This window comes from Labrus mixtus, chromosome 12 (assembly GCF_963584025.1).
Source record: "Labrus mixtus chromosome 12, fLabMix1.1, whole genome shotgun sequence".
Taxonomy (NCBI): Eukaryota; Metazoa; Chordata; class Actinopteri; order Labriformes; family Labridae; genus Labrus; species Labrus mixtus.
In genome coordinates this window covers 4,406,513-4,432,752 of record NC_083623.1, presented here as the reverse complement: position 1 = coordinate 4,432,752, position 26,240 = coordinate 4,406,513, and the positions used below count along the sequence as shown (strand labels likewise).

The 26,240-nt window shown below is 40.5% G+C and overlaps 2 protein-coding genes across 3 annotated transcripts; one reads left to right on the top strand and one right to left on the bottom strand.

Annotated features, from left to right (window-relative positions):
• The first annotated feature begins 1,714 nt into the window (after positions 1-1,714).
• plg (plasminogen) lies at positions 1,715-15,896 on the top strand. Its single transcript, XM_061051586.1, has 20 exons — positions 1,715-1,733; positions 2,203-2,309; positions 3,983-4,118; positions 4,760-4,866; positions 6,568-6,682; positions 6,774-6,913; positions 7,480-7,600; positions 7,706-7,824; positions 8,826-8,988; positions 9,226-9,344; positions 9,998-10,157; positions 10,803-10,996; positions 11,080-11,228; positions 11,657-11,750; positions 12,354-12,468; positions 13,106-13,180; positions 13,278-13,418; positions 14,487-14,593; positions 14,859-15,004; positions 15,496-15,896. The coding sequence occupies exons 2-20, from the start codon at positions 2,261-2,263 to the stop codon at positions 15,655-15,657; spliced, it is 2,412 nt and encodes an 803-aa protein (XP_060907569.1). The 5' UTR covers positions 1,715-1,733; positions 2,203-2,260; the 3' UTR covers positions 15,658-15,896.
• LOC132984699 (solute carrier family 22 member 2-like) lies at positions 15,895-25,950 on the bottom strand. Of its 2 annotated transcripts, XM_061051588.1 has the most exons (13): positions 25,750-25,950; positions 23,066-23,319; positions 21,947-21,994; positions 21,109-21,212; positions 20,572-20,726; positions 19,222-19,390; positions 18,805-18,919; positions 18,582-18,682; positions 18,272-18,486; positions 17,586-17,694; positions 17,369-17,481; positions 17,031-17,130; positions 15,895-16,109 (listed from the first exon to the last, which is right to left on the bottom strand). In XM_061051588.1, exons 1-13 carry the CDS (start codon positions 25,850-25,852, stop codon positions 16,022-16,024), a joined length of 1,674 nt encoding a protein of 557 aa, XP_060907571.1. In that variant the 5' UTR covers positions 25,853-25,950; the 3' UTR covers positions 15,895-16,021. The 2 variants fall into 2 exon arrangements, with proteins under 2 accessions (XP_060907571.1, XP_060907572.1); XM_061051589.1 differs by lacking the exon at positions 25,750-25,950 and having other exon boundaries at positions 23,066-23,684.
• Between the last annotated feature and the right edge of the window lie 290 nt (positions 25,951-26,240).

Sequence of the window (26,240 nt, the reverse complement as noted above, 5' to 3'; positions counted from 1 at the left end):
AATAAATTTATTTAACTATAGTCTGCAGATTTTAATTTCTTAATTTTACTTACTGAGCAGGTTCTTATATGAAGTAATGAACATGCAAATGTAAAGTCTCAAGCCAGTTGCACTTATATTTTCTGCACCTTCTTTTTTTATTCCATCATGGAGTGAGCATCATCAGCTCTGCAGGCTGGAGTTTGTCTAAAAGTATTAAAATTATTACGTAGCAGGACTAGCAAAGCATTTGTAATTAGGTTTTAATGCAATTCAATTAAGGCTTTTTATCGGTCTCTACCTCCACCCTCTTCTAATGTTAAAGCAGGTGAGGTGGAGAAATCATGGATTCTTTGGTGGGTGCAACTTCTCCACGTTTGTGATCAACAGTGACCTCTGCTGGCAGTTTTTTCTCATTACATGGATTTACATTTTGATGCCATTTAGATCAAGATGACCAATTATAGAGGTACTGTGTGTGTGTGTGTGTGTGTGTGTGTGTGTGTGTGTGTGTGTGTGCGGTTTGTATGAACATGCTGTGAAGGTTTGTATGCAGATAAAGCTGAAAGTTACACCTTTACCTAAAGGACAGCATGAATGACAGATGAATGTAAAAAATAAAAGAGGGGAAAGGGAGAAACAGACGGTACGCTCTCAATACTTTAAGTTTGTGTAAAAATAACTGCAGTAATAAATAACACAATCAATCATTATTTGTTATTATTTGCCTATAAAGGCTTTTCCTATCAGGTCCCCAATAAATAAACTGAAATTACTAAGTTCTTAATTCATGTTTAACTCACATTTGAAAATGTATAAACTGAATATTGGAGATGAGTTTTACCAAGCAGTACATGCAATAATGTGAACTACGCAAAAAACTTAAAAAGTGATTCTATAAAAGTGGAATACTTTTTTATTTCATCATTTAGCAAAATTTTGAGGATGAGTGTGTGTTGATTTTTTTACACTGAATTGCTGTGAGAGATTCTTTTTTTCCGGTTGAAGAAGAAATTTTCAATTACGCAATTCTTCATTATGGTCATAGTTGTGATCAAAGCTTTGGGTAAAGGCCACTAATTATTTTGAGATTTTTTTAAATTTGGGCTACAGGGCTTATCAAAATGAAAACTACACATCACTAAGCTCATAATAAAGCTCGTCATTAATGTTTATTTTTGAACAGAAAGCAGTCCTAAAGGGTGATTTTTTTTATTTTTTTAAGCAGGCTTCTCTATAACAGAACAAATTCACTCCTACGTTGTATGAACACTGGTCGGTCTAAAGTAAATTGTTTTGTAATCTTGTGTTTGCAGTCGAGGACATTGGTCCCTTTTAGCTGAAGATTAACTAAACATATTGATTTCTTTTGATGCAGAACACATAGTAATCACAATGTGAATGAAAATCAAGTCGACATTATATCAAAACAGTAAAACGCCCGCACGAACAACTACTGTCAAAGTCACCCCGCCTTTAACATAAAGCCTCTGACTTATGTTTAGTGTCCCTCTTATCCCCACAAAAGGACATACAAGCATGTTCAGGATGGACACAAATAATTCTGAAGTAATCAAGATAAGAATTGGCGTCTTGATAAAGCAAAACAAATGATATGGAAAGAGGTCAAAGCTCATGCTTGTGCAAGTCTCCTAAAAGTGCTGTAGCTGTTGAAGTGTAGCTGAGGACATCTGGGAGCATCTCAGCAGAGACAAAGAACCTCACATGAGTTTCTGTTCCACAAGTGAAACAAGGTAAGACTACGACTCCTCTGCTCCCAGTCTGTGGAACTCTCTCCCCGAGCAGCTGAGGGCCCCACAGTCTGCTGATGCTTTTAAAAGGGCCCTAAAAACCCACCTCTTTAACAAAGCCTTCTGCTTGTGCTTTTAGTTTCGTTAGTTGCTTAGTTGATGAAATTTGTTTTTATTTCTATTTTTTTTTCCCTGTAGCACTTTGAGATTTTTTTGCAAAAATGTAAAGTGCGTTACAAATTAAAGGTATTATTATTATTATTAAGACAGCAACCAGCTACATTCAAAAACAGGAAATAATATTCATCACAGAAAAAGGTTGATGATGTGGTCTAAATGATTGTGATGCATTATGTAGTGTTCTTTTTTTGAATAGCTAGAGGAGAGGTTTTTGACCTGTTGATCTTTTACCGTCCTTGTCATGCCAATGATTGACTGAGCTGTCCTATTTGTTTCCCCGACACGCTAAAAGGAGCCCAATAATACACCAGGAGGAATCGACTATGAGCTGCTAGGAAAAGGGCCTCAACATGGACCTGTACAAAATAGCTTTCCTCCTGGGAGCTTTGATCTGCACAGGTAAGAGATGGAAGCATCTTAACATTCAAATTCAGATTATTTCTACTCTTTTAACAAGTAAAAAAGTTTTTAAAAAACAGACAATAATTTTCTTCTCGGCAAAGCTACGCCATCATGACAAGCCTGTCAAAGTTGATTGAAATGTATTTTCATTGCTGATTTCGTTATTTAAACAAGCTGGTATGTACAAGAAGACGTGTGAGGATACAGGTACTTTGTTCAATTTGTAGATATAGAATAATCCAGATGTAAGAGTAAATTAATTGTACATTGTTGTTTAAATTTTTAGCCAAGCGCTGATCTGATATGAATTACACCTGAGCATATTGTAAAAAAAAGAGTAACACACACCTCTCCAGCCAGTCACAATCGAGCCGCTATGTGCGATGTATCAGAAACATGTTTGCACCACTGACAACTACAGCTACCAGCCTCCTTGTTTTATTGAAACATTACTAAAAAGAAAAGACCACCAGGAAACCTTAACATCACTGAATGCCACTTGGGCATCAAAAACGTGTCATTATGAGCCAGCACACAAAAAGTATGTCTTTAATATATGAAGTAAGAAGTGTAGTGGAGTGACCAAATGTGTTCTTGGTCTCAAGGTTTTTTCCATCGTAATGTCCAAGGAATTTAAGAAGTTGCTAGAGGGGGTCCCTGCCTGAGGTTAATGACCAACGTTTGGGAACACCTGCTCTAATATATATGAGTTGGTAGTGAAATGTGATTGTGTCGTAGTTATCTGCTAAGTTTGGGTTTGATCGAATCATTGTTAACAAGTTGAAACCTAGATCATATATAATTTATGGAGTACCACAGGAGAAATATTTGGTCTTTTTATTTTTTTGTACACAAGCCTTAACCTGATCCTGAAATACAAACAATGACACAAATATGTATAATCCATTGTTATGCAGATGATACACAACTCTACCTACTTAAAAAAAGGGAACGCTCATGACCTATGGCCAGTAGAATAAACAGAGAAAAAAGACCAGTGTGCGCACATCCAAGCAAATTGCATAAAGGTGCAGGACAAAAAGTATAAACTGCAGAAAAAAAGAGAAACGTCAGACTGTTCAGCCCCCAATGGGGGCCTTCTTCAGGCAAATGTGGCAGGAGACAAGCATCCTTTTTTTTATAAACACAAAACCAAGAGCATGCTTAATATGATACACTTTTTTGGTTGATTTCTGTTGAAAAAAGCTGCTAACTGAGTTGAAGAGGGAATATTTTCCTCTTCAGTGCTGCCACCTGCTGGTCATTTTGGTTGTCATTAAACCATTGTTTGTTTTTAAATCGGCATTCTTTGATCTTTTGTATTGTCAAAACTGCTCTATTTTTTTTTTTTAATAAATTTGAGTGGCCAAATTGGGCTGGTCATTTAGGGGTGGTGGTGGGTCCCGAACCCATAGCCTACCAGTTGAGAACCATTGTCTTAGTACCTATTTTAATTGGGAATCTTGTTGCATGATTCAACTAGGAACATTTTTGTGTCCCAACATGAATTAGTTTTTAGTCACACAATTTTCTTTCTTTTGAAATTGAGGGACTTAAAATCATTAAACCATAACCCGGTTTGGAGTCCAGGACAAAATGTATTCATGCAGTGAATGATGGTCAGCTTGTATATTTGACAATAGATTGATTTTTTGTGTTTCTGATTTCAGTAAGTGGAGATGAAGTGGACGGCTACACCAGAACTGGAGGAGCATGGATCCTCTCACTGCAGAAAAGACAGTACTCAGTAAACACTGTGGCCGAGTGTTCTGCCAAATGTGACGCTGAAACGACTTTCACGTGCAGGTAATTTCAGGATTTTGAAATCCAACTTTTTCATTTGCACTTTAAAGAGCCCATATTACGCCCTTTTTGGGGTTCGTATATTTAATCTATGTTCCTACTTTTGTACGTTCACAATAGCTAAAGTCCGAAAAAAGTGTCTGTTTTCATGTACTGCTCCTCCTTGCTCCCTCTCCGCTCTGAGTCCGTCAGCTACACTCTGTTGAGCCCACACTGTTAGACCCCACGTGGGCCAAGTCTGCTCTGATTGGTCTGCCGATCTGCTCTGTCGTTATTGGTCAGTTGCTCAGCACGCGTCTAGGAAATTTCAACATGAGCTGCAGGGCTTGCCACAACGAGCCAATGGGCTTAGATCAGTGATCTCACACTGACAATGACGCCGCACTGACACATTTTTATCGAGGGGGGCTAGAACCGAGGGTTACATGCGGCTAATGCTACAGCTAACAGGAGGACGTAGGAGAAGCCGCGTTTCCGCAGAATTTTTGCACATAGATGTGCCTAAACATGCACAGGACACTTGGAAAATACACTAAAGGGCATATAAAACCAGAAAAAGCATAATATGGGACCTTTAAACAATTCAAATATTTAATTTACTGCTCAGCATTCCAACCTTACGTCTACCTGCTTTGTTTTCACAGAGCTTTCATATATGTTGAAAAGGACCAAGAGTGTTGGACAGCAGCTGCAAACTCCAAAGTAGAGACTGTCCTGCGCAGAACCAGCACCGTTTTGTACGAGAAAAATGGTAAGTACATTTGTCTTTTTCTACTGTTGTTACTCAAAATCGGTCTTGGTCTTAAGACCGGTCTTGAGACCACTTTTTGAAGGTCTCGTCTGGGAATTGAAAGCATTTCTACTTGGTGTTGTCTAAGACTCGGCGGACTCTGATCAGAAGGAAAATGCCCCCTTTCTGAAAGAACAAATCACTTCAGTTAATTTGTAGTTTGATTTATTTCACAAGAGGATGATTTTTCATTGTGGTCCTAGTCTTGACTCGGTCTCGATTCCCAAACTGTCTTGGTCTTGTCTCTGTCTCACCCTGCCTTGGTTTTGGTCTTGACTCGGTCTGGATCCTTAAATGTCTTGGTCTTGACTCGGTCTGGATCCCTAAATGTCTTGATCTTGACTAGGTCTGGATCCCTAAATGTCTTGGTCTTGACTCGGTCTGGATCCCTAAATGTCTTGGTCTTGTCTCGATCCCTAAATGTCTTGGTCTTGACTCGGTCTCGATCCCTAAATGTCTTGGTCTTGATTCAGTCTGGATCCCTAAATGTCTTGGACTTGACTCGGTCTCGATCCCTAAATGTCTTGGTCTTGTCTGGATCCCTAAATGGTTGGTCTTGACTCGGTCTGGATCCCTAAATGTCTTGGTCTTGACTCATTCTGGATCCCTAAATGTCTTGGTCATGACTCGGTCTGGATCCCTAAATGTCTTATTCTTGTCTGGATCCCTAAATGTCTTGGTCTTGATTCGGTCTGGATCCCTAAATGTCTTGGTCTTTACTCAGTCTGGATCCCTAAATGTCTTGGTCTTGACTCATTCTGGATCCCTAAATGTCTTAGTCTTGACTCATTCTGGATCCCTAAATGTCTTGGTCATGACTCGGTCTGGATCCCTAAATGTCTTGGTCTTGTCTGGATCCCTAAATGTCTTAGTCTTGACTCATTCTGGATCCCTAAATGTCTTGGTCTTGACTCGGTCTGGATCCCTAAATGTGTTGGTCTTTACTCGGTCTGGATCCCTAAATGTCTTGGTCTTGACTCATTCTGGATCCCTAAATGTCTTGGTCATGACTCGGTCTGGATCCCTAAATGTCTTGGTCTTGTCTGGATCCCTAAATGTCTTGGTCTTGACTCGGTCTGGATCCCTAAATGTGTTGGTCTTTACTCGGTCTGGATCCCTAAATGTCTTATTCTTGTCTGGATCCCTAAATGTCTTGGTCTTGATCCCTAAATGTGTTGGTCTTTACTCGGTCTTGATCCCTAAATGTCTTGGTCTTGACTCGGCCTGGATCCGTAAATGTGTTGGTCTTTACTCGGTCTGGATCCCTAAATGTCTTGGTCTTGACTCGGTCAGGATCCCTAAATGTCTTGGTCTTGTCTCGGTCTAGGACCACTCTGGTCTTGGGCATGTCTTGGTCTCAGTTAATGTGGTCTTGACTACAACACTATCTTTTTCTCCTATTATTTTTCACTCGTACTGTAATGACGGAGCAATTCTGTTTGTTTTTTAACCTTCACCACACTGTGGTTAATGTTTAGCCTATGATGCACGATCAGTCATGTTCTGATGAACCACAAACACAGTGAGGAGAGGGAAACATGTTGTAATCTGTTTTGGGGATGACGCTGTACCTGAGTTTTGATTTGCTCAGTTATGTCCACCAGAAAGTATTTTCATCATCTCTCATTCTGGTGATCTAATCAGGTTTTCTGTGTTTTCCAGGATACCTACTGGAGTGTGTAAATGGATTAGGAACAGATTACAGAGGAACAAAGTCCAAAACGAAGACAGGAAAGGCATGTCAGAGATGGGAAGCACAATACCCACATAAGCCAAAGTGTGTACTCACATATTATGTCTTTTTGAACACAATACTTTCACACCCAGCATATAGATTTAAATATTTTTTGGAAATGTGTCTATGGTAGCTTCAGGGCGCAGACACACCCACTAGCAGACCTGGAGTCCAACTTCTGCAGAAACCCTGATGGAGACGAAGGAGGACCCTGGTGTTACACCACAGACCCAAACACCCGCTGGGAACACTGCAACGTACAAAGCTGCACTGGTAGGATTTAAATGATTGTGTCCATGTCGAGTGTATTATCAGGGATGTGAGTTTTTTAGGAATGGCAGTAGACTTTTTTTGTGAGCATACTGGAGTTCCAATAATGTAGCTTACAAAACTCAAGTACTGGGCGCTGATCAAAAAACATCCAAAGATAGAAAAGTCTGCACACCAGAAGCTGCTCCAGTTAAATTGAATTTAATGGTAATCTCATCACATGTAACGTCTCAGGCCCTCGCTCTTCATCAGACATGAACAAGTGAGTAGACATACCTCCATATATATATATATAACCCCTGACAGGTCATGTGATACAAAACCAGGAACATACAATATAAGCTATGTAAGACATTCATGCATTCACAGGACCTATGCATTGACACTACAGAAACACAAAAATCCATTAGAAATATTGAGGTAGATGTTCCCCCTGTGTGATATGTTTCTGTGATAATACAGCACACAACAAATGCCTTTGCACAAATGTTGCACAACAGAAATAAATGGAAAGGCAGCCCAACACCGCAGAGAGGTGATGTGATGAACGTGTGCTTGTTCCTTCACAGAGGATTGTATACTCTGCAGCGGTGAGGATTACAGAGGAAAAGTCGCCACCACAGAGAACGACTACACCTGCCAACGCTGGGACTCCCAGAAACCCAACAACCATGGCTACAACCCCAGCGCGTAAGAGCTCCCAACAGCTCACCAAGCAGAATTTAACAACTATTTCATAAACATTCTCTAGAAACAAACAGTAGTAGATTTACTTCCACTTTCTGTCTTGTCTAGTCTTCCAGAGAAGTATCTTGAGGAGAACTACTGCAGAAACCCAGATGGTAGCCCTCGACCCTGGTGCTTCACCACCAGCCCGACCAAACGATGGGATTTCTGCTCAATACCCCGCTGTGGTAAGTCCACCTTTCAGTTTGCATAATGTGTCTTTTACTTCTTCCAATTTTACCATTTTATCGGCCTCCGCTTCAATCCCTGAGAGTCAGAAACAGAAGAATTAAGAAAAAGTATGAGAACATTTGTCTTGGTTGAATGACAAGAACATGCATCTACTACATGTGCTAACAGACTACGAAGCATTCATTGTAGCTATTCAAATATGTACACTTACCCTTTAACCAAATGTCTTCCTTCAGTCACTGGATCATACTCACAGAGGTAACCTTGCCTCAAGTAAGATGTTAAACTTCCTCTTGCTTCAGGACCTTAAAAGTGAAAAGGCTGACCTGAGGGAAAAAGAAGAAATTATAATATTTTTTTACCATAGCACAGAGATCCTAAAACATGGTGAAACAATCTCTATCTGCAGATTTTGGTTGAAATTGTCTTTAGGTCCTGACTGAAATGAATACCTCATGTTCTCTGAAAAAGGAACAAAGAAAAGCCGTCATCTGTAGCAGTTTGTAAGCGTGTACAAACTTTAACCAATGTCTGCCACGAGGTACCAATCTGATGAACCAATCAGGCGCCTCCCTGTCTCCCTGCTCGTTCTCTACTCCTTGCCTTCACTAGCCCACACTCAAAGCGCGTCACAGATGACTTTAGGAGTTTATACTGTGAGTTTACTTACCGCTGAATGAGACATGAGACGACGTAGTTTCTACACAATGCATTTTGAAAGTAGCATTCCCCTCAGTGTAGACGCAGCACTGAGGGGAATGCTACTTTCAAAATCATGCTAGTTTTAGAAAACAACCAACCCTGCCTTTAATTTTCTTGGATTGCTTTATTCCCCCGCAAGTAAGAGCCTTGCTGCTGCAGCTGAAAACAGATAAAGTGCAGACAAATAGAGACATTATAAAAAGAATTTGAGAGGCTAAAAAGATGAGAAATGAAGGAAGAAGTAAATCATCTTGACTTGTTCATCAACCCCATCCATGCCATCTCTTCCGCTCAGAATCTGAGCCCCCCACCATCGTCCCAGAGTTGACCTGTGCGACTGGTGAAGGTGGAGCTTACAGAGGCACGGTAGCTGTGACAGAGTCGGGGAAAACGTGCCAGAGCTGGTCCACTCAGACGCCACATAAACACAACCGCATGCCAGACAACTACCCCTGCAAGTAAGGAACGCAGGAACACCCATAAGATGTTTCTCCATTGAAGAAGAATCCATTTAGTTGACATTTGACATCTAAGTTATTATATTGTAGGATTTAGTCGCAGTACTTTTATTTTGGTGAGCTTCTATTTTTTATCCTGTTGTTAAAAACACACAAACATAATAACATGAATGTTTCATTTATCATTTGATTCATTTTACCTTCATTTAACACTAATACTGTGTGATTGCTCGTCAGAGGCCTAGACAGCAACTACTGTCGTAACCCTGACAACGAGAGGATGCCCTGGTGTTACACCACGGACTCTGAGACTCGCTGGGAGTACTGCAAAGTGCCGAGCTGTGGAGCCGACCCGGGTAAGACGGTGATCAAAGACGAGGGCATTAAAATCAGCTGTGTGATTAATAAAATTATGATAAGAGAAAAAAAACGCAATAAAATAACCTAAATGTGTGTCAACACCCGGCCAGTAAAAGGGCCTGGGCCTCTAATCGGGATGAGCTTTTATTTTGAAGTTTTACGGTAATTTGCTTTTACAAACTCTGTCTTTCATTTTGAAGTTTCTAAGCTTAATTTGTATATATATATATAAGGTCATATTATCATTTATTTCTTATCAATTTAGGCTATTTTAATCATTTCTTTTCATTCCTTGTGTAATGGCAAATTATTCATATATTGATCTTATTTTATTCTATGTCATCTTTTTTTTTAAACTTTCTTTATCTTCTTTCTTGTTTTAATTTAATTTTGTGATTTTTTTTCCATTGCTCTCAATGTCTGTTATTTTCTTTCTGTTCTTTAGTGAAGGACTTTGGGCTGCATGTTTTTATGTATGAATGGAAGTTAACTAAATATAAATAAAGCTGAGTTGAGTATAATGACGTATGCATAATAATAAGAGATAAATAATTCAGAAAACAACAGTGATGATCGAGCTCCTCCTCCAGCTGTATATAAATGAAGAAGGTGTCAATGACTGAGGTTTGATTCTCGCCTCCTCCTGCAGATGACGCCGTTATTCCACCAGAGGAGGAGGACTGCTACGAGGGGAACGGCTCCAGCTATCGAGGCATAACATCAGAAACCATCAGCGGGAAAAGATGCCAATCCTGGACCTCCATGACTCCTCACACCCACCAGAAAACTCCACAGGCCTTCCCCAACGCGTGAGCATCAACTAGTGTCTCTTAGATTTTAAAATCACCATGACAACGCACTTTTAAATGGCAAACAATAACAAAGTCTTGTCTAAACTCTAGGTTGAAAATCTAGGTTGATGATCAAACAAAACATTTGGCTTCATTCTGTTTGACAAATATTTTTACTCCGTATAAATTGATTACTTCAAGATTTCCCAGATATTAAAAAAAAAACATTTTATTCATCTCATTGATCTAATTACCTCACAAGTGATTGTAGCTCCATTAAAATGTTTTATGAGCTCGGACTTACTAACATAAATTCATCCAATGAAATGTAATTGTGTCAGCTCGTAAACATATTTGTTCATTTGAAAAGCAGGTTATACTGCAGTGAATTGTGGGTAATCTGATGAGTCTGTTGATTTTAATCTAATTTCAGTTTGAGGTCCTGCTGCCAGAATCAAAATGAAATTAAAAATGAAATTTAAAAAGTGTAGTTGATGTGTGAACTTGTCATTTTCAGCTATTGGATCTAGAAGAAAACCCAAATGCAACTTCTAAAGAATGTGCAGTTTAGACTTTCTTCCGCTTATTGTAAAACATTTTATAAACTGGATTTTCTATTCCAACTGCTGTGAAATGTCTTGTTTCTGGTTTCTCTCTCAACAGGGATCTCAGGAGGAATCTGTGCAGGAACCCTGATGGAGACAAGGCTCCCTGGTGTTTCACAACGGACCCCAAAACCCGCTGGGAGTACTGCAACCTGGAGAAGTGCTCCACCAGTCCCTCTGGAGGAGGATCCTCCAGTACAGCTACCAAACCCCAGCCCCCGTCCTCCCCCACCCAAGGCCCAACGACGGAAGGTAAAATCACTACCTCATAGAATGTGCCTCTTTTTACAGATTCAAGCTTTCTTTGAAGTTTCTTTTCTCTGCCCGTGTCTTAGATTGTAAGATTGGAAATGGGGGTACGTACAGAGGTCCGACCTCCATCACCATACTCGGCGTTACCTGCATGGCCTGGAGTTCTCAGAACCCTCACACACACAACAGCTTCACCCCACAAAGCCACCCAGACAAGGGTCTGGAAGGCAGCGTAAGTATTTGTGTGCAGCATTTGAAAGTCTGCAGTTTTTAAAACCTTTCATCCGGGCAGTAAACTTTGTTTGATTTGTAGCCACAGGTGATCATATTTGGACAAGAGGGTGGAGCTGTAGAGAGGGGGTTGCTAATGCTAAGTTAGTGTCTAATTAGAGATATTATTTTCTACAGAATGAGACTTTACCAACTGAGCCTCGCCCGGATATCTGACAAAAAATGTCAGATCATCTGCCATAATTAAGGGCCCCGATTTTGGACAATTCTCTTAGAGGACGGGAGCAAATAACAGATAGGAAAGTGAGCAGTAGACTGAATGAATTTGATCATTTTGATCCAGATTAAAGAAACAGAAATGTTTGTAAGTCTCGACAGTATATATTATATTAATGTCTTTTTAATTTTCTACGTTTGTGTCACTTCCAGAGCTGCAGAAACCCAGACAACGACGTGAACGGACCGTGGTGCTACACGACTGACCCGAGCAAGAAGTGGGACTACTGTCAGATACCTGACTGTGGTACGTCATCGTTATAAGTGTGAAGAAACATGACGATTAATAACTGAACTTTTTGACCAACTTAAAAATATTGGACATCTAGTCTAATGTAAGAAGTTAATCAAGAATGTATAAATAAAAGTTTTTCAAAATATACATGGCATGCATTCTGAACTCTGAGCCTTCTGTTGCAGCTCAGAAAATTCAACTTTTTCTTTTTTAAAGGGAATTCAAATTAGCAAAACAACCAGCTACCCAAAACACTTTTTCAACTCATCCTTTAGGATTTAGCAATGAACAAAACATCTAGGACATATTCTTTTGCAACTTTCACAAACATCTGAAATTAAGTGAGAATTTCATTGCTGTTTTAAGATTTATTTTTGGGCTTTTTAAAATTTATTGTAGAGCTAGGATAGTGGATAGAGTCTGACATCAGGGAGGGAATAAGTGGGGAATGACATGCGGGGAAAAGGAGCCACAAGTCAGATTCAAGCTGGGGCCGTCCGCTTGGAGAACTATCTTTCAGCATAAAAAATAGATTGAACTACCATATTCATTTAAATGATAGGTCCCCCCCCCTCTCACTTGTTTAAATTCATAACTCTGATCTTTGCCGTTCAGCCGGTCTGAAGTGCGGATCTCCCGTCACCAAACCAAAGCGTTGTTTCGGCCGGATCGTTGGAGGCTGCGTGTCCAAACCTCACTCGTGGCCCTGGCAAATCAGCCTCCGCACCAAGTGAGTAGAGCGAGAACTAGAAAATATGACTCCTACATTTTCAAATAGGATTAAGGTTTTTAAACATCAATGTATGTGTTGGGGGAAAAAAGTGTATTCAGACAGTGTGTCTGCAACATCAGTTGTAAAAAGTTGAACATGCCTTCTCCCTCATCGGAGAATCCACATCTAGGGTTAGAAATCTATTTCTTGATATGAAGCATATATGAGGCATACAGACAGATTAAAAATGGGCTCTACCAAGGGAAGCGGAACGATAAAAACTGAAGAGAAGCGCTCTGAAATCTAGGTTGTGGACGCTGCATCTTTAACACTGTAAGTGCTCAGGACCTGAAGGCAGGTTTCAATGTAGGAATAATCAATACAATATTTGACATTCTATTTATGTGTACTTTTATAGAAGTAAAGGAACCATATAAGAGTACACTTTCTCTAGCTCATGTCAAAGAATCAATATATTTAATTTGATTTCTAGCTCAAAATTTTTTGTCCCTTTATTTATTTATCCCTTAGAGCCGAAATGCTCAAACTCAAATTGTTTATCAGTAGATTTTGAAATAAAAGTGGATGTTAATAGTGTTGTAATTGGTTTATTGTTGTGTCAAATGTAATGCATTACTGTCCATCTCTGTTCCAGTACTGGGATTCATTTCTGTGGAGGAACTCTGATCCACCCTCAGTGGGTCCTGACTGCCAAACACTGTCTGGAGAGGTCAGCGAGAAACCACCGAAAATATCCACAAACCAAAATCCTGTAACCACAGAAACACTTGATAAACTAGTGTGTGTTTATGAATGTGTTCATGTAGGTCCAGGCGGCCCGGGGCCTACAAGGTCATCCTGGGTGTCCACACAGAGAGAGCCAGTGAGGCGGCTAAACAAGAGAAGAACCTGGAGAAACTGGTGCTGGAACCCAACGGAGCTGACATCGCTCTGCTGAAACTGCAGACGTGAGTGCACGACTGAACACAAAACCGAAAACCAGTTTAATAAGATTTAAACAGAAAGAGGCTGATAAGGTTTTAACACGCGTCTGCTATTTATCATTATGTTTTATCTGTTTAAAGTCTTTATATGTGATTTTTCACACTTAAATACAATATAAATCAAGTATATCCTCTGAAAATAACTCTGTGAGTCATGACTGTCTACAATGGGTGTAACACCCGAGTCCCACTGTCTGTGATGCTTTCAGAGTTTTCAGAGTCCTATGTTCAGTTTGTTTACATCGCCAGGACGGCCAGCTGACTCCTCCCCTCGTGTATAAAAGTTGTTTAATTGAGGGACTAGAGAAAAGAAGAATAACATACTGTACTCACTGATTAACTGTGTTTCTAGATCACGCTCATTTCAGGTAAATTTACATGCAGTGTGAAGATAAGAGCATAATAAAGATCGCTAGCATTAGCATGCTAACACAACAATGCAGCGCGAGTTGTTTTGGTTTCATGCTGGTGCTCAAGGGAGCCATCTTCTGGATCAAAAAATCGCATATAAAACCTTTAAAAGGCAACAGTATGTAGGAATTTGGTACGCTTTGGCGCACAGACAACATGCATTTGTTGACAAGCAGAGGGGCAGGAATGTGAGAAGTCAAAAAACCCATGTCGACCGACAACGTACGGTTATATAACCGGATATTGCACAAATATGACAGCTAGCTTCTACATCCCGTTGTAGAGACAGCTTTCTGTGTAAGATGGATTTGTTTATTTATTTGTATGCAAGTCGGAGACATAACTCGGGTTAGATGATTTTCTGCACCCGGTAAAGCTGCTAAACATGAGACAACGACGACCCTCTAAACGATACAGCATAATAGAGCTATAAGCAGGTAACCGGGGCGATCTGTGGACATGGACATGGAGAGAAGCTATTCTGCCTGTTGACATTTTTTGTGCTACTAGATCGACTTTGAAACGACTATTTCAAGATGGAAAAGTGACATATTGTTGCTTTAAAAAATAAAATAATCACAGCTGAAATTGATTTCAAATGTTTTTGTTTGTGTGTTTCAGCCCTGCATTAATAAATGACAGAGTCCTGCCAGCTTGTCTGCCAGAGAAGGACTACATTGTCCCCAGTGGCACCGAGTGTTACGTTACTGGATGGGGTGAAACTCAAGGTACAGGACTTCATGTGCATATTTATGACTTGTTTAAATTATTGTAATGTTATATGTTAATAAGGTTAACAAGTTAACAATGTTTCAGACTCAAAGGGATGTATATTTGAAGTCTAATTTATTAAGCGTGCAGAACATCTTTTTGTAAACTTCGTTACATTTCCTGCAAACTAACCATACTGGAAAACTTGAGTTCAGGGGAGTAATGATGATAGAGGTAGAGGAGTATGGGTGGATAACTGCAGGGAGGTGTGTTGTGTCGCAGGTACGGGAGGGGATGGCGTCCTGAAGGAAGCTGGTTTCCCCGTGATCGAGAACAAGATCTGTAATCGTCCGTCCTACCTGAATGGCAGAGTCAGAGACCACGAGATGTGTGCTGGAAACATCGAGGGAGGCATAGACAGCTGCCAGGTAAGAAGGAAGAAAAAAAAATGCTGTTTGCTGGCGGGCATTTGAGAGGGTCAACCCTATGTTCCCTAAGCCCTAGGTTCCCTCAGCTCTAGGTGTCCTAAGCCCTATGTTCCCTCAGCCCTATGTTCCCTAAGCCCTATGTTCCCTCAGCCCTATGTTCCCTCAGCCCTATGTTCCCTCAGCCCTAGTTTCCCTCACAACCAACTCAATAAGATTTCTTGGGCAATCTGCCTGAAATGTTATTTTGCATATGTATTTAAGGAGATGTTCACACTTCTAACTATATCTTGAAGGTGTGTAGGACATAAAACTGTCACATTGAAAAGAAAAAACACACTTCTCTAGCACGCCGTCACCAATGTATTAAAAAAAATCCCAGCATTTCAGTCCCTCTGAACCTTTGTCAAGGAGTGCATATGTAAAAATGGCTCCTTCAGTCTGATTTTTGTAACGGTTGAAATGAATAATATTATCTTTTTGCCTCCCTGCAGGGTGACAGCGGTGGTCCTCTGGTGTGCAATGCCCAGAACAAGTTTGTCTTGCAGGGGGTGACATCATGGGGTCTGGGATGCGCCAATGCCATGAAACCCGGTGTCTACGCCCGAGTTTCAAAGTTTATCGACTGGATAGAAAGTACCATCAGAGCCAATTAACAACAAACCACCTTTAACATGGAAAGTAGTTTTGAATTTGAACAGGCACAAGGAAATACTGCTCGTTTCTTTTTTTGACAACTCTTTAACATGTTTGTTGCCTGGTATCATTTGTATAAACGAGTGTTTTGTTTCCTGCAGGGGAACATATGAAGCAGTTCATCTTAATGTTGGATTGTAAGATCTGGTTTGTTAATAATTGTGTAAGAGTGGAAAAATAAAATGTAATACAAAGGAAACAGGGAAGTCATGCTTTATGGAAAATATATATTAAAAACACTTCCTTGTTTTTACAGAGGGCCATATACAGTACAGTATCCCAGTGATGAAAGTCTACTACACACACGCATGCACACAAAGACAGTCACACAGTCGTTGTTTCTTTGTTGTTTGTCAGCTCAGAGTTTAGGAGTTTCGTCTTTTGTTGCTTCTCCACAACATCCTCTTTTTTCCTGGAAATCATAGAAATTTGAATTAAAACTGTTCGTAAAACAGATCAGCATTATTTCATACATTATCTGAGTAAGACATCACGTTTGATGCCTGTCCAGTTTTGAGGTTGTTATACTTCACTTTGTTAACCTATTGATTCCAAAATGTTGCTGTTTGATCAAATATATTTAAAGTTAAAACACTCAGAAGTGATCCGCTGATATCATGTCATGTTACAAATAAGGACTTATAAGGTCATTCCAAAGGTCGTTACCGAGGGGGCAAACCAAACTACAAATAGTTTTTTGTAGTTATTTGTTGTTTTAGAAAGGGGCTTTATACTTCCAATCACAACAATGATGTGAAAAAATAGCCCTTGAGTGGTGGTCTTGACTGGTCTTGATATACAGTCTGATACTGGTACAAAGCCGAGTAAAAATGCTGGTGATTCCGAGATGAGACTTAGACCTTGAAAGACGTGGTCTTGAGACCAAGACCAAGATCTAGAGTAATACAACACTAGAAAGTAGTGATAGAAGATTGCAGCGCCAAGAAACCTAATAGCTGTTTTTCTCTTCTTAAATGTAAGTCAATTATGAAGCAGTGAATAACTTTATCATGCTCCCCCTTCCATTCACATAGAAGGCAGTATCATCTGCATAACATGAGAGTTTGCCTATAAGCGCAAGTGAAGTTCTGGGGGAGGTGCTGTATAAGTGGTTATTTATTTTTTCAAACACATTGAATACATTATCATAAGCAAAGTTGGTGCTATTTTAAAAAAAATCTTTGGGCACCATGGATATTTTTGTGCCTCTTTAATGCTATATTTACTCAAGTATAAGATCTTTGAATTTCGTCTGCCACTATCTATTCCTCCATATTTTCCACCACTGAAAGAAATTCTTATAAATGTTTGGATGAGTTGGGAGATACCTCACCTGTTAGGAAACTCAATATCATCTATGGTCTCTGGGAGAGGCACTCCTCTGGTTTCAGGCAGCAACAACACCAAACCTCCAGCGATGAACGCGACCGCTCCTGTATGAATGATATCATTGAGATTTAAAAGTGTGGTTGAATTAGTTACATACTGCTGCCCCTGAAAGGTCATAACACTGCAACTAAAGAACATGCATGCAAATGGACAAATGAAATTGAAGACAGAACACTTCAGTAGCGCCAGAAAATCATCTCTAAGTTATAATAAGAGTGTTCCTTTGGATGTCTAGTATATCACTATCACAGTCAACATTAAGGACAATGTAAGAAAACCCACCGAAGATGATAAGTGGCAGCTCCAGCCAGATGACAGCCAGTCTGTAGAGCAGGAACGGAGCTACGATGCCTCCAACATCACAGAGAGTCGAACAAACTGACACTCCCAGGTTCCTGTAGACAAGTTTAGTATATAACAACCCCAAAATTCAGCGATTTCTCTGTTTAATTAAAAAAAATATTGTGTCATGAATGTGAAACTCGGACTGATCTATTACCTGACAAAGGTTGGGTAGAGCTCAGTGTTAACAAACACGACCATTTCAAAGGCCATGGTGATCCCGAGCCGACCGATGCAGGCCACCACCGTCTTAAACCAGAACATACCTGCAGCGACGGAGACAGCGCTGCGTTTGAACTGTGTGCATAGTTAGAAAGCTTAACCTTTTTGTATACAGAACACCTTAGTTTGACAATGACTTTAAACAGAATTCAAATGACACAGAAAGTCTTTCTAATGAATGTATGTTTGGATAGAGACAGCATCCATCCCACTTTGGATGGTGCGGCTCTATTAGCGAGAAACAACGCCTAGCAACCACCATTGGACTGTGACGTCCCAAGGCGCTGCTTGTCTTCAGGCAAGGAAGTCAACTGCTTGGGGCCCCAGACCAGTAGGGGGTGCCGATACACATGAAACCACAGCAGTAGCTCATAATGTGCAAATTCTGCAATGACAGTAGGAGACCTCCCAAAGCGGGCCCTATCTGTCAGTTCTCACTCAAATAATAGTTGACTGAATGAAGCTTGTCTAGACCTTAATATGGAGGAGAGACACTTTACAATGGGTCAATGGAGAAATCCTTCCTGCATATTATCCCATGATGCTCTTTTGTAAAGCTTCTCGTCTATTATTATTGTTGTTGCAAAAAAACTGATTCAAGGGATAAGAAGTTCTTCTTACTGTCAGGGATAACGGCGGTGATGAAACAGGACGCTCCGGCTACGATATTTGCGCAGGCGAAGGGAAGGCGTCGACCGATTCGTTCGATGGTTAAGAGGATGAGGAAGGCAGCGGGGAACTCCACCAGTCCTGAGATGAGGAAGTCGATGTAGACATTTCCTCCTGCTATCCCCACACGCATGATTAGACCCTGATACACCACAGCACTGGTGAACCTGCAGGGACGGAAAACAAGAATCAATATCTTTTTACGTTTCATTTCAAAGATATTGAACCACAAATATTTGGTGGTACAGTAAGTGAACCTCACCAGTTGAACATGAGGATGAAAGTGTGTTTTCTCATGTTTGGAGTTTTGACCAGGTCCATTAGAGAAGCAGAGGGGGAGTCGCCTTCATCCTCAGTCAGTGTCTGGAATGAAAAATCATCACACAAATGATTTGAAGTTATAAATCAAATCATTAAAAAGGTAGAAAAGTTGTAATTTTTTTAGAGCAGAGTTTAATTTTTATGTGAATTCAGAACCATTTCACCTCAAAAGTCTTGGAGAGTTTCATCTTGTTCTCTTTGGCTATCGCTTCAGTGATCTCCAAAGCTTTAGAGGTGTTTTTCTGAGAAATGAGCCACCTCGGAGACTCTGGAATTAACCTGCAACACAAAAAAAAGTTAACAAACAAACGTTTCCAGGGCGCCGTTAGCCTAGTGGTTAGTACGTGTGGCCCATGTGTGGAGGCTACAGTCCTCCAAGCAGGTCGGCCCAGGTTCAAATCCAACCTGTGGCTTCTTTCCTGCATGTCATTCCTCACTTTCACTCTCCCCGATTTCAGTCTCTATCCACTATCCATTTTTTGGGATTACAAGAAACCAAACAAGCAAGCCTAATGATTACCGAAAGTATGATTAAAGTTGATGGTTGTCTAAGTATGTTGAAACAAATGTGGCTCGTTTACCAGTAGTAGGACAGGAAAAAGATGTAAGGCGCAGAGATAATGACTTGCAGCCAACGCCAGTCAGTGATGAAGTAGGCGAGCAGAGGGAGGATGATGTTTCCCACACTGAAGAACATCTGAAATAAGATGCCCACCGTCCGTCTGTACTCCACCCCAACGATCTCTGTGACTGAGAGGCAGACAGGACACTGGATTATATTTCTTGTGAATACATAATAATACAATGCAGCAATAAGTGACCTTCTAGTGGAGAAAGTGTGATATGAAATCCAAGGTGTTTTTTTTGTTAGTGGAGAAAACCCAGCGCTCTGCTCTTTAGGGTCCCAAAATGGAAGAAATGATATCAAGAGTGACCTTTCAGTTGGGGAATCTCTCAGTGTCCTCTCGGGCAGTGGTGCTCAACTGGTGGGTCAGGACCCAAAAGTGGGTCGAAGAGCTGTTTTCAGTGGGTCGCAAAACATGTTGGTTTTGTTCCTTCTCTTTGTTCCGTCATGTTTCGGACCATCTAAGGTCCAAACTGCACTATTTTCCATTCAATAAATCTGATTGGTTGAAAAAATATCAGAAAATTGGGTCAAGATTTTCAAGAAGGAGTTGGTGGTGGGTCCTTAGGTTGAGAACATCTGCTCTAGGGAGCTCTTCTAGTGGAGAAAATGTGACAACGTCCAGCGGAGAAAATGTAAAGAAGTAGCCTCTAGCTAGCCTTTTAAGTGGAGAAAATGTGATCCAATACCAGCAAGGGAGCTCTTTTGGGGGAGAAAATATGACATTCTCTGTTCCCTTCTACTGGAGGAAATTCATGGCGTGCCAACTAAGGTGCCCTTTAATGGAGAAAACTTTCTTTGGGAATTCCCTAGTGCCCTTTAGGATGTATTGTGATGTAGGGCCATAAAGGAGGGCTTTGCAGAAGAGAAAGGGCCACAAAGTGTCATATAGCCACTTCTTTAAGTAGTTAATGTTTCCCTGTGTGCTTTGTTGAAATCAGATCAAAGAGTATTCTTAAAGATGGATTAACATAAAACAGGTATAACTTTAAGCAAGGCTGTGCAGTGTCATATATGCCTCTACGTGACTCTTATATTGAAAGTTAATGGTTCACTGTGTTCATAAGTTTTTCTTAAAGTTGGATTTCCAGAGGTAAATTTTAACTGTGACCACTAGATAGACTTTCAAAAACACATTTTTTATGCTGTAGTGTCCAATCACATGTAGCATGTCTGTCTGAGAGTCCACTTTGTGCGTTTACAGTTCAAAAATACAAATCGTGTTATTTAGCCAGTAAGTTAGTTACAGTAGATGTGCTTATTGCGATGTTTGTGGGGAAAACATTTTTTTTTAAATCATCATTACGCAGCACGTATGAAGCCATCCAGCCTCCTTTGACCCCAAATGCGAAGATGATCCTCATCACGAGGATGGAGACGTAGTTTGGAGCCACAGCCAGAACAATCCCCGCAACAAAATTCAGTATGTTGGATATCAAGAAGCTGATCTTCCTGCCGAACCTGCAGAAAAGAAGAGACGATACAATGGTTAAGAATTACGCATACGAGGGAAGGATTTGTTAGAAAATATTGGAAATCGTTAAAATACAAAACAGAAAGTGCATGTCAGCTGAGTTTAGGCTGATGTTAAAAAGGGAGAGGATTGATAAAAAGGGGTCAAACAAAAGCATATGATAGAGGTTACTAACCATTAACTATAATCTACAGTAACTAGAACTACTTAGAATACAGTTATAGACTCTTTATAAAATTGATACCATGTTGTCTGCTGTGCATTAAATCTTCTCTTTCCAATCCTCCTGATGGTTTGCTACTAATAGAAGTACAAATGTAGCCAATACAGAAGATTATGTGGTTGTACTAAAATAATTGAATGCCTCACCTGTCAGCAAAATATCCAAAAGCAAAGCTGCCAATGAGGAAGCCCATATTGAGAGTGGACTGGTACATGTCCACCAACCATGCATCTTTACACACCAGGTTGAACTGAGAGCAAAAAGGACAAAGGTTACACGTCTACATGCAGGATGACTTCATGTCTGTACAGTATGATATTAAACTGCTTTCTCTTCAATTTAAAGGTGACATATTCTCCTCCTCTTCAACCAGTTTAAATAAGTCTCAGAGCTCCTCAAAACGTGTGTGTGAAGTTTCTTGTTCTAAATCCACTCTGATCCTGTATTTGATCATGTCTATAAACCCCTTTATTTCAGCCCTGCTCAGAACAGGCTGTTTCTGTGTCTGTACCTTTAAATATGTAAATGAGCTGTGTCTGGCCACACCCCCTCTCTGGAAGGGCTTGGGTGTACTCGGGCTTTCTCGCTCCATGTCCTATTGTTTACAGTGAGAAGGCAGACTCAGAGGGCAGAACAAACACCTAGCTATGGGAGTGTCACCCACCTGGGGGAGGGGCTACTGCCCTTTGTGATGTCATGAAGGGAAAATCTCCAAACGGCCTGTTTGAGCACACATTTTCTGAAAAGTGGAGCAGGCGAAAGACAGAGAGGATGGACTTTTCTCATCATTTGGGGGGTTTGTAGACAGACTAGGGACACATATTAGAGTTAGAAAAACAAGATAAAGTGTGTTTTGTATAATATGTGACCTTTAAGAAGACGGGACTTGACCTCAAACATGTTTTATTTAAATTTGAAGCAGATAGAAATGTTTCTGAAATTAACCTTTTATGTAAATACAAATGCATTGAATTATTTTCTCACCTCTGTGACGAAGGACTTTCTGCCTTCATACTGATACTCCCAGCCATCCTTAAAGAAAAAAACAAACAAAACTGTTAAGACCAATCAGACAGGGCTCATATAAAGACAAAAATTCTTAAATATGCTCACATGTGACTAATAAAAACATCCTTTTAATCAGATAGAAATACAACTCTAACTGGTGTGACTCATTGAACAAAAATGAGAAGTGCCTTTGCACACTGAATCCTCTTTCTCTGATTTATGTCTCTGAACTTCTGAGAATCTGCACACACTGCTGCCAGAACTTTTTTTTTTTACATCTCAGGGGGGCCAGAGAGAGCTGTTTTTCCAGCTGCACAGCCACAAAAACATCATTATACAACTTTAAGGTCACTTGAGTGGACTTCCCTTCTCAACAAACGAAAAACAAATATAAACAAATTGAAGATTAACTTGCTCGCTTTTGGTTTGAATCAAAAAGTCAATTCATATCATCGAGAATACAATCACAAACGCTACCCACTCCTGTAGTTTTGAAGGACAGGGAACGCACTCTTTTGCTTTCTGTCAGAGAGTAACTCTTCAATGTAAAACAAATGTAGGACTGATAAGCACTGGTTAGCCTTGCCATTAGTTTGCACAGGGTTAGCAGCTAGTCTTGCTCAGCAGGAAAATTATTGATTATTTAAGCGTAGTCAGGTTGGACGTTAATCTTTGATTCCTGCGACTCTGCAAAATGAAAAAGCTAAGATAAACCAAACTAAAATAAACTAAGCTACACTAAGCCAAGCTAAGCTAAGCCAGGCTAGGCTAAGCAGCAAATGACAGCTGATTCATATTTACTGGACAAGAAGAGAGGCATTCGTCTTCTCATAACGTTCCCTGCAACCCTCCCTGCAAACAATAGTATTTCGTAAAACTATCTTTCAGAATATTTACCATTTCCAGTCGCTTAAATTGCATTTAGCGATTTTCCAGTTGGTTATGAAAACTGAAGATGCTCATTTTGCATATAATTGAATTTGAAGGTGTTTTTGTGTGTAGATGAAACCAGGACCAATCATCCACTGAAACATCTGAAATCTTTAGCATAAATAGTGAGAAAGCATTTACTGAAGTCAGTCTCAGAGAGCTCACCTTGCATGCGGTAACAGGAAGGTTGGTCAGGTTCAGTTCCTGTGTGAGGCAGGTGAGCTTCGTTGTGTTCCAGTCCACGTCGTACTGCTCACAGCTGCTCTGCTGCTGCTCTCCAGAGCTGTTGACCAGAGGCAGCGTCAGCCTGCGACCGTGTGCCAGGCTCCAGCCGCACTCCTGCCTCCTCTCCACCACCGCAGAGCTCCGACACCAGTGATCCGGGGTGTATCCCTGGAAGACGATGCCCAGGTACACACCTGAAAACGGGAAGGAAACAATACAGAGCAAGGCGAAGATACGCTTCTGACAGCGGCCGAAAGTCCCTGCATCTTCCAAGAGGTCATCAAAGGTCGCCATCACTAAGTGTATCCAGGTTTTTGATCTACTGTATGAAGTCAAAGTCTGTGCTCTTCAGCAAACCACAGATTGAAGTGGTAGAGTTTTTGATACTCTTCACTCTCCTCTTCACAATGTAAGTGAATCTGAAGCTAAAGTCCAAAAAAAACCAAAAAAAAAACAAGCTCCTCTTCTAAATAGTTAAATCTGCAGTGGAGCTGAAAACACGTTACTGTTTGATGGAGTTAAACAGAGGAAGGCAGCAGAATTATGCAATCACTGAATGGACCTGCTGAGCACAAGCCAAAACACATTCTGTATGCTTGAAGTGTACAAGGGTTACACAACACAACTTTACGCACAGACTGCTGCTTAACACACAGCTGCTGCTTAACACACAGACTGCTGCTTAACACACAGACTGCTATCTTTTATTATCTGAAGATAGTGTTCAAAGCAGCTTTGGCATAAAAATGAGTAAACTGAAACTTGCTGTGTCACTTTAAAAAGAGGGTTCAAAGAATATTATTAAGAGGTTCTTTTGTAGTTTATGACTGCTGGTGATTTAATGCATGACTGAGTTCAGGATGTATCATGTACTCCTGTGGTGCGCCATTAATTCAGGATCACAGGATGACCTTATGTGAGCCATGAATATGTCACCAGTTAAGGAGTTTTGGATCATAATATCAGCTGATGTGCAACAAAGAGTTCTGCACATAAAGGGACATTAAAGTCTCTGCATTGAGGTAAATTGGCTGGATTAATCTGCTCACCTGCATCAGAGAAGGTTTTGTTGCAGGTTTTTTTTAATGAATGCAGCAGTACAAATCTGATCTTTCTCTAATTCTTTCATGGTCATATTCTCATTAAACTATATGAATGTCTCTTCTGGGAGTATGTATTATATTTGCAAATGTGTTGAACAGAAGCGTTACATTAGTAATAAATACAAATTATTGTGTGTATTGCATGTGTTGCTACAGTTAGAGATGCAATACATCTGACCTGCTGGTATAGAGGTATTATTGTTGTAAAACTACAATTTATAGATCTGTTTAGAGATCCTGCAAATGCATAAACAGATTCAGGTATTGTGTGTGTACACAGATCCACAAATGCCTTCACAAGCTCTTTTCAGACTGCTTTTTGTCGTCAAGTTGCTGTAACCAAGCTCAGCCGTCATCACGTCTTTGTTCATTCATATTGATTCCGCGACGGTGTAATATTGGTGTCACAGTCTGTGCACTCACATCGTGTTTCAGCGTTGTGAGAGCTCCAGATTGACACATACGCACAGGGGCGATTCAAGAGAAGTGTCTGTTGGGGCCCTAGGCAAAAATCAACCAGCGTTCATCACCATTATGTCTGCCAGCCAACGCTGACTCCTCTTCCTCTTTTTTCCTCTTTATTTTTTCTCTCCTATAGACAAAGAATTCCTTTTTTTCCTTTGGTGACTTAGATTGACAAACTTTGGTTTCACCACATCAGTCGTGCTTGCAACACTTTGCAGGGCAACAGATGGGGCCCCCTAAGGGAGGTTTCCTACTGTCATAGCTAAATTTGCACATTTTGTGCCACTGCTTAGGTTTAAGTTTGTGAGCTATCAGGGGCCCCAAGCAGTTGTCTGCCATGCCTGTCGAGGTGGGATCACTCCCCCCCCCCCCCGCCATTACACCGCCGCGATTTCAGATTGATTGTTACAAGGGGGTAAATATGGCAGCTTGAAGTGGCAGTCTAAATACGGCTTCAGATTCACAAATGTGTACACTGGTCCAAAACATTTTTAAGCATGTGTGTATCTGTTTACAGATCTGTGCACACATATGTGGATCTATTTTATGCATTTTTAAATAGTTTTGCTACAATTATAGCTTCATACATTTGTCTTCGACCATCTTGCTTTAGGTGATATTAACCCTTTAAAGTCCAGACAGTAGATCATTCATACATTGACAGAATAAGAGTCTTACAGTCTAGGCTTGGTTCTTATGTCAAGCCAAGACTGTTTTACATGATGTTGACATGGCCAAATACCAAAGGGGTTTCAGTGTACTCCTAACCGAGAGACGGGCAAAGACCGAAACACAGTTCTTACACAACACTCTTGAAATCGTTTGCCTCACTCCACGGCTGGAGGCAGTGAGGATAGATTAAAGATCTTAGTTTACATATTAATACGATCATTTTCTGCAGCATTGCTCTCACATTAGTTGCACTTTTCCTTTTTTAAACATTTGTTATTCTTAATTAGTGCTCATTATAACTGTCCCGCTGAAGTTGGCGGGGCCAGCTTCTCTCCTTCCCCCCGTCAACAGTGATCAGAGGTGAAAGATTGGAGACATACACACCTGCACTGGGCAAGCCCACCATACAGAGCAGGGCGAAGGTGCGCTTCTGACAGCGGCCGAAAGCCCCCGCCTCTTCCAGGAGGTCATCAAAGGTTGCAATCATTAATTAAATATATCAAAATCTTCAGTTTTAGAAGTATGAAAAAAGCCTGTAATGTTTAGCAGGAGCTACTCTACGCTCCTCTTCACCGACTGGCACTGGTCCGACTCAGCTTCTTTTAAATAGTTAAGGTGACCTCGTTACTGTTTGATGGAGTTTAACAGAGAAAACTCAGCAGCTTGATGCAATTATTTAGAGGACCTGCTGAGCACAAGCCAAAACAGATTCTGTATAATTGAAGTGTTTAAAACTTCAAAACATAAAGTTAACCACATAAAGTTAACCTGTGTGACTTTACATAAACAGTGATATTTGATTATCTGAAGAATATTTGTTCAAAGCAGCACTTGTGCATGATAATCAGTGAACTATACCTCCAAGTTAAACGTTG

Coding starts and splice junctions, on each gene's coding strand:
- LOC132984699 (XM_061051588.1), bottom strand. CDS start 25,852: ATGATTGCAACCTTTGATGACCTCCTGGAAGAGGCGGGGGCTTTCGGC. Junction 17,695..18,271: donor CACCGCCGTTATCCCTGACA/GTAAGAAGAACT, acceptor CCGTCGCTGCAG/GTATGTTCTGGTTTAAGACG. Junction 17,482..17,585: donor CTCTACCCAACCTTTGTCAG/GTAATAGATCAG, acceptor ACTTGTCTACAG/GAACCTGGGAGTGTCAGTTT.
- plg (XM_061051586.1), top strand. CDS start 2,261: ATGGACCTGTACAAAATAGCTTTCCTCCTGGGAGCTTTGATCTGCACA. Junction 9,345..9,997: donor GAGCTGTGGAGCCGACCCGG/GTAAGACGGTGA, acceptor CTCCTCCTGCAG/ATGACGCCGTTATTCCACCA. Junction 10,997..11,079: donor CCAAGGCCCAACGACGGAAG/GTAAAATCACTA, acceptor CCCGTGTCTTAG/ATTGTAAGATTGGAAATGGG.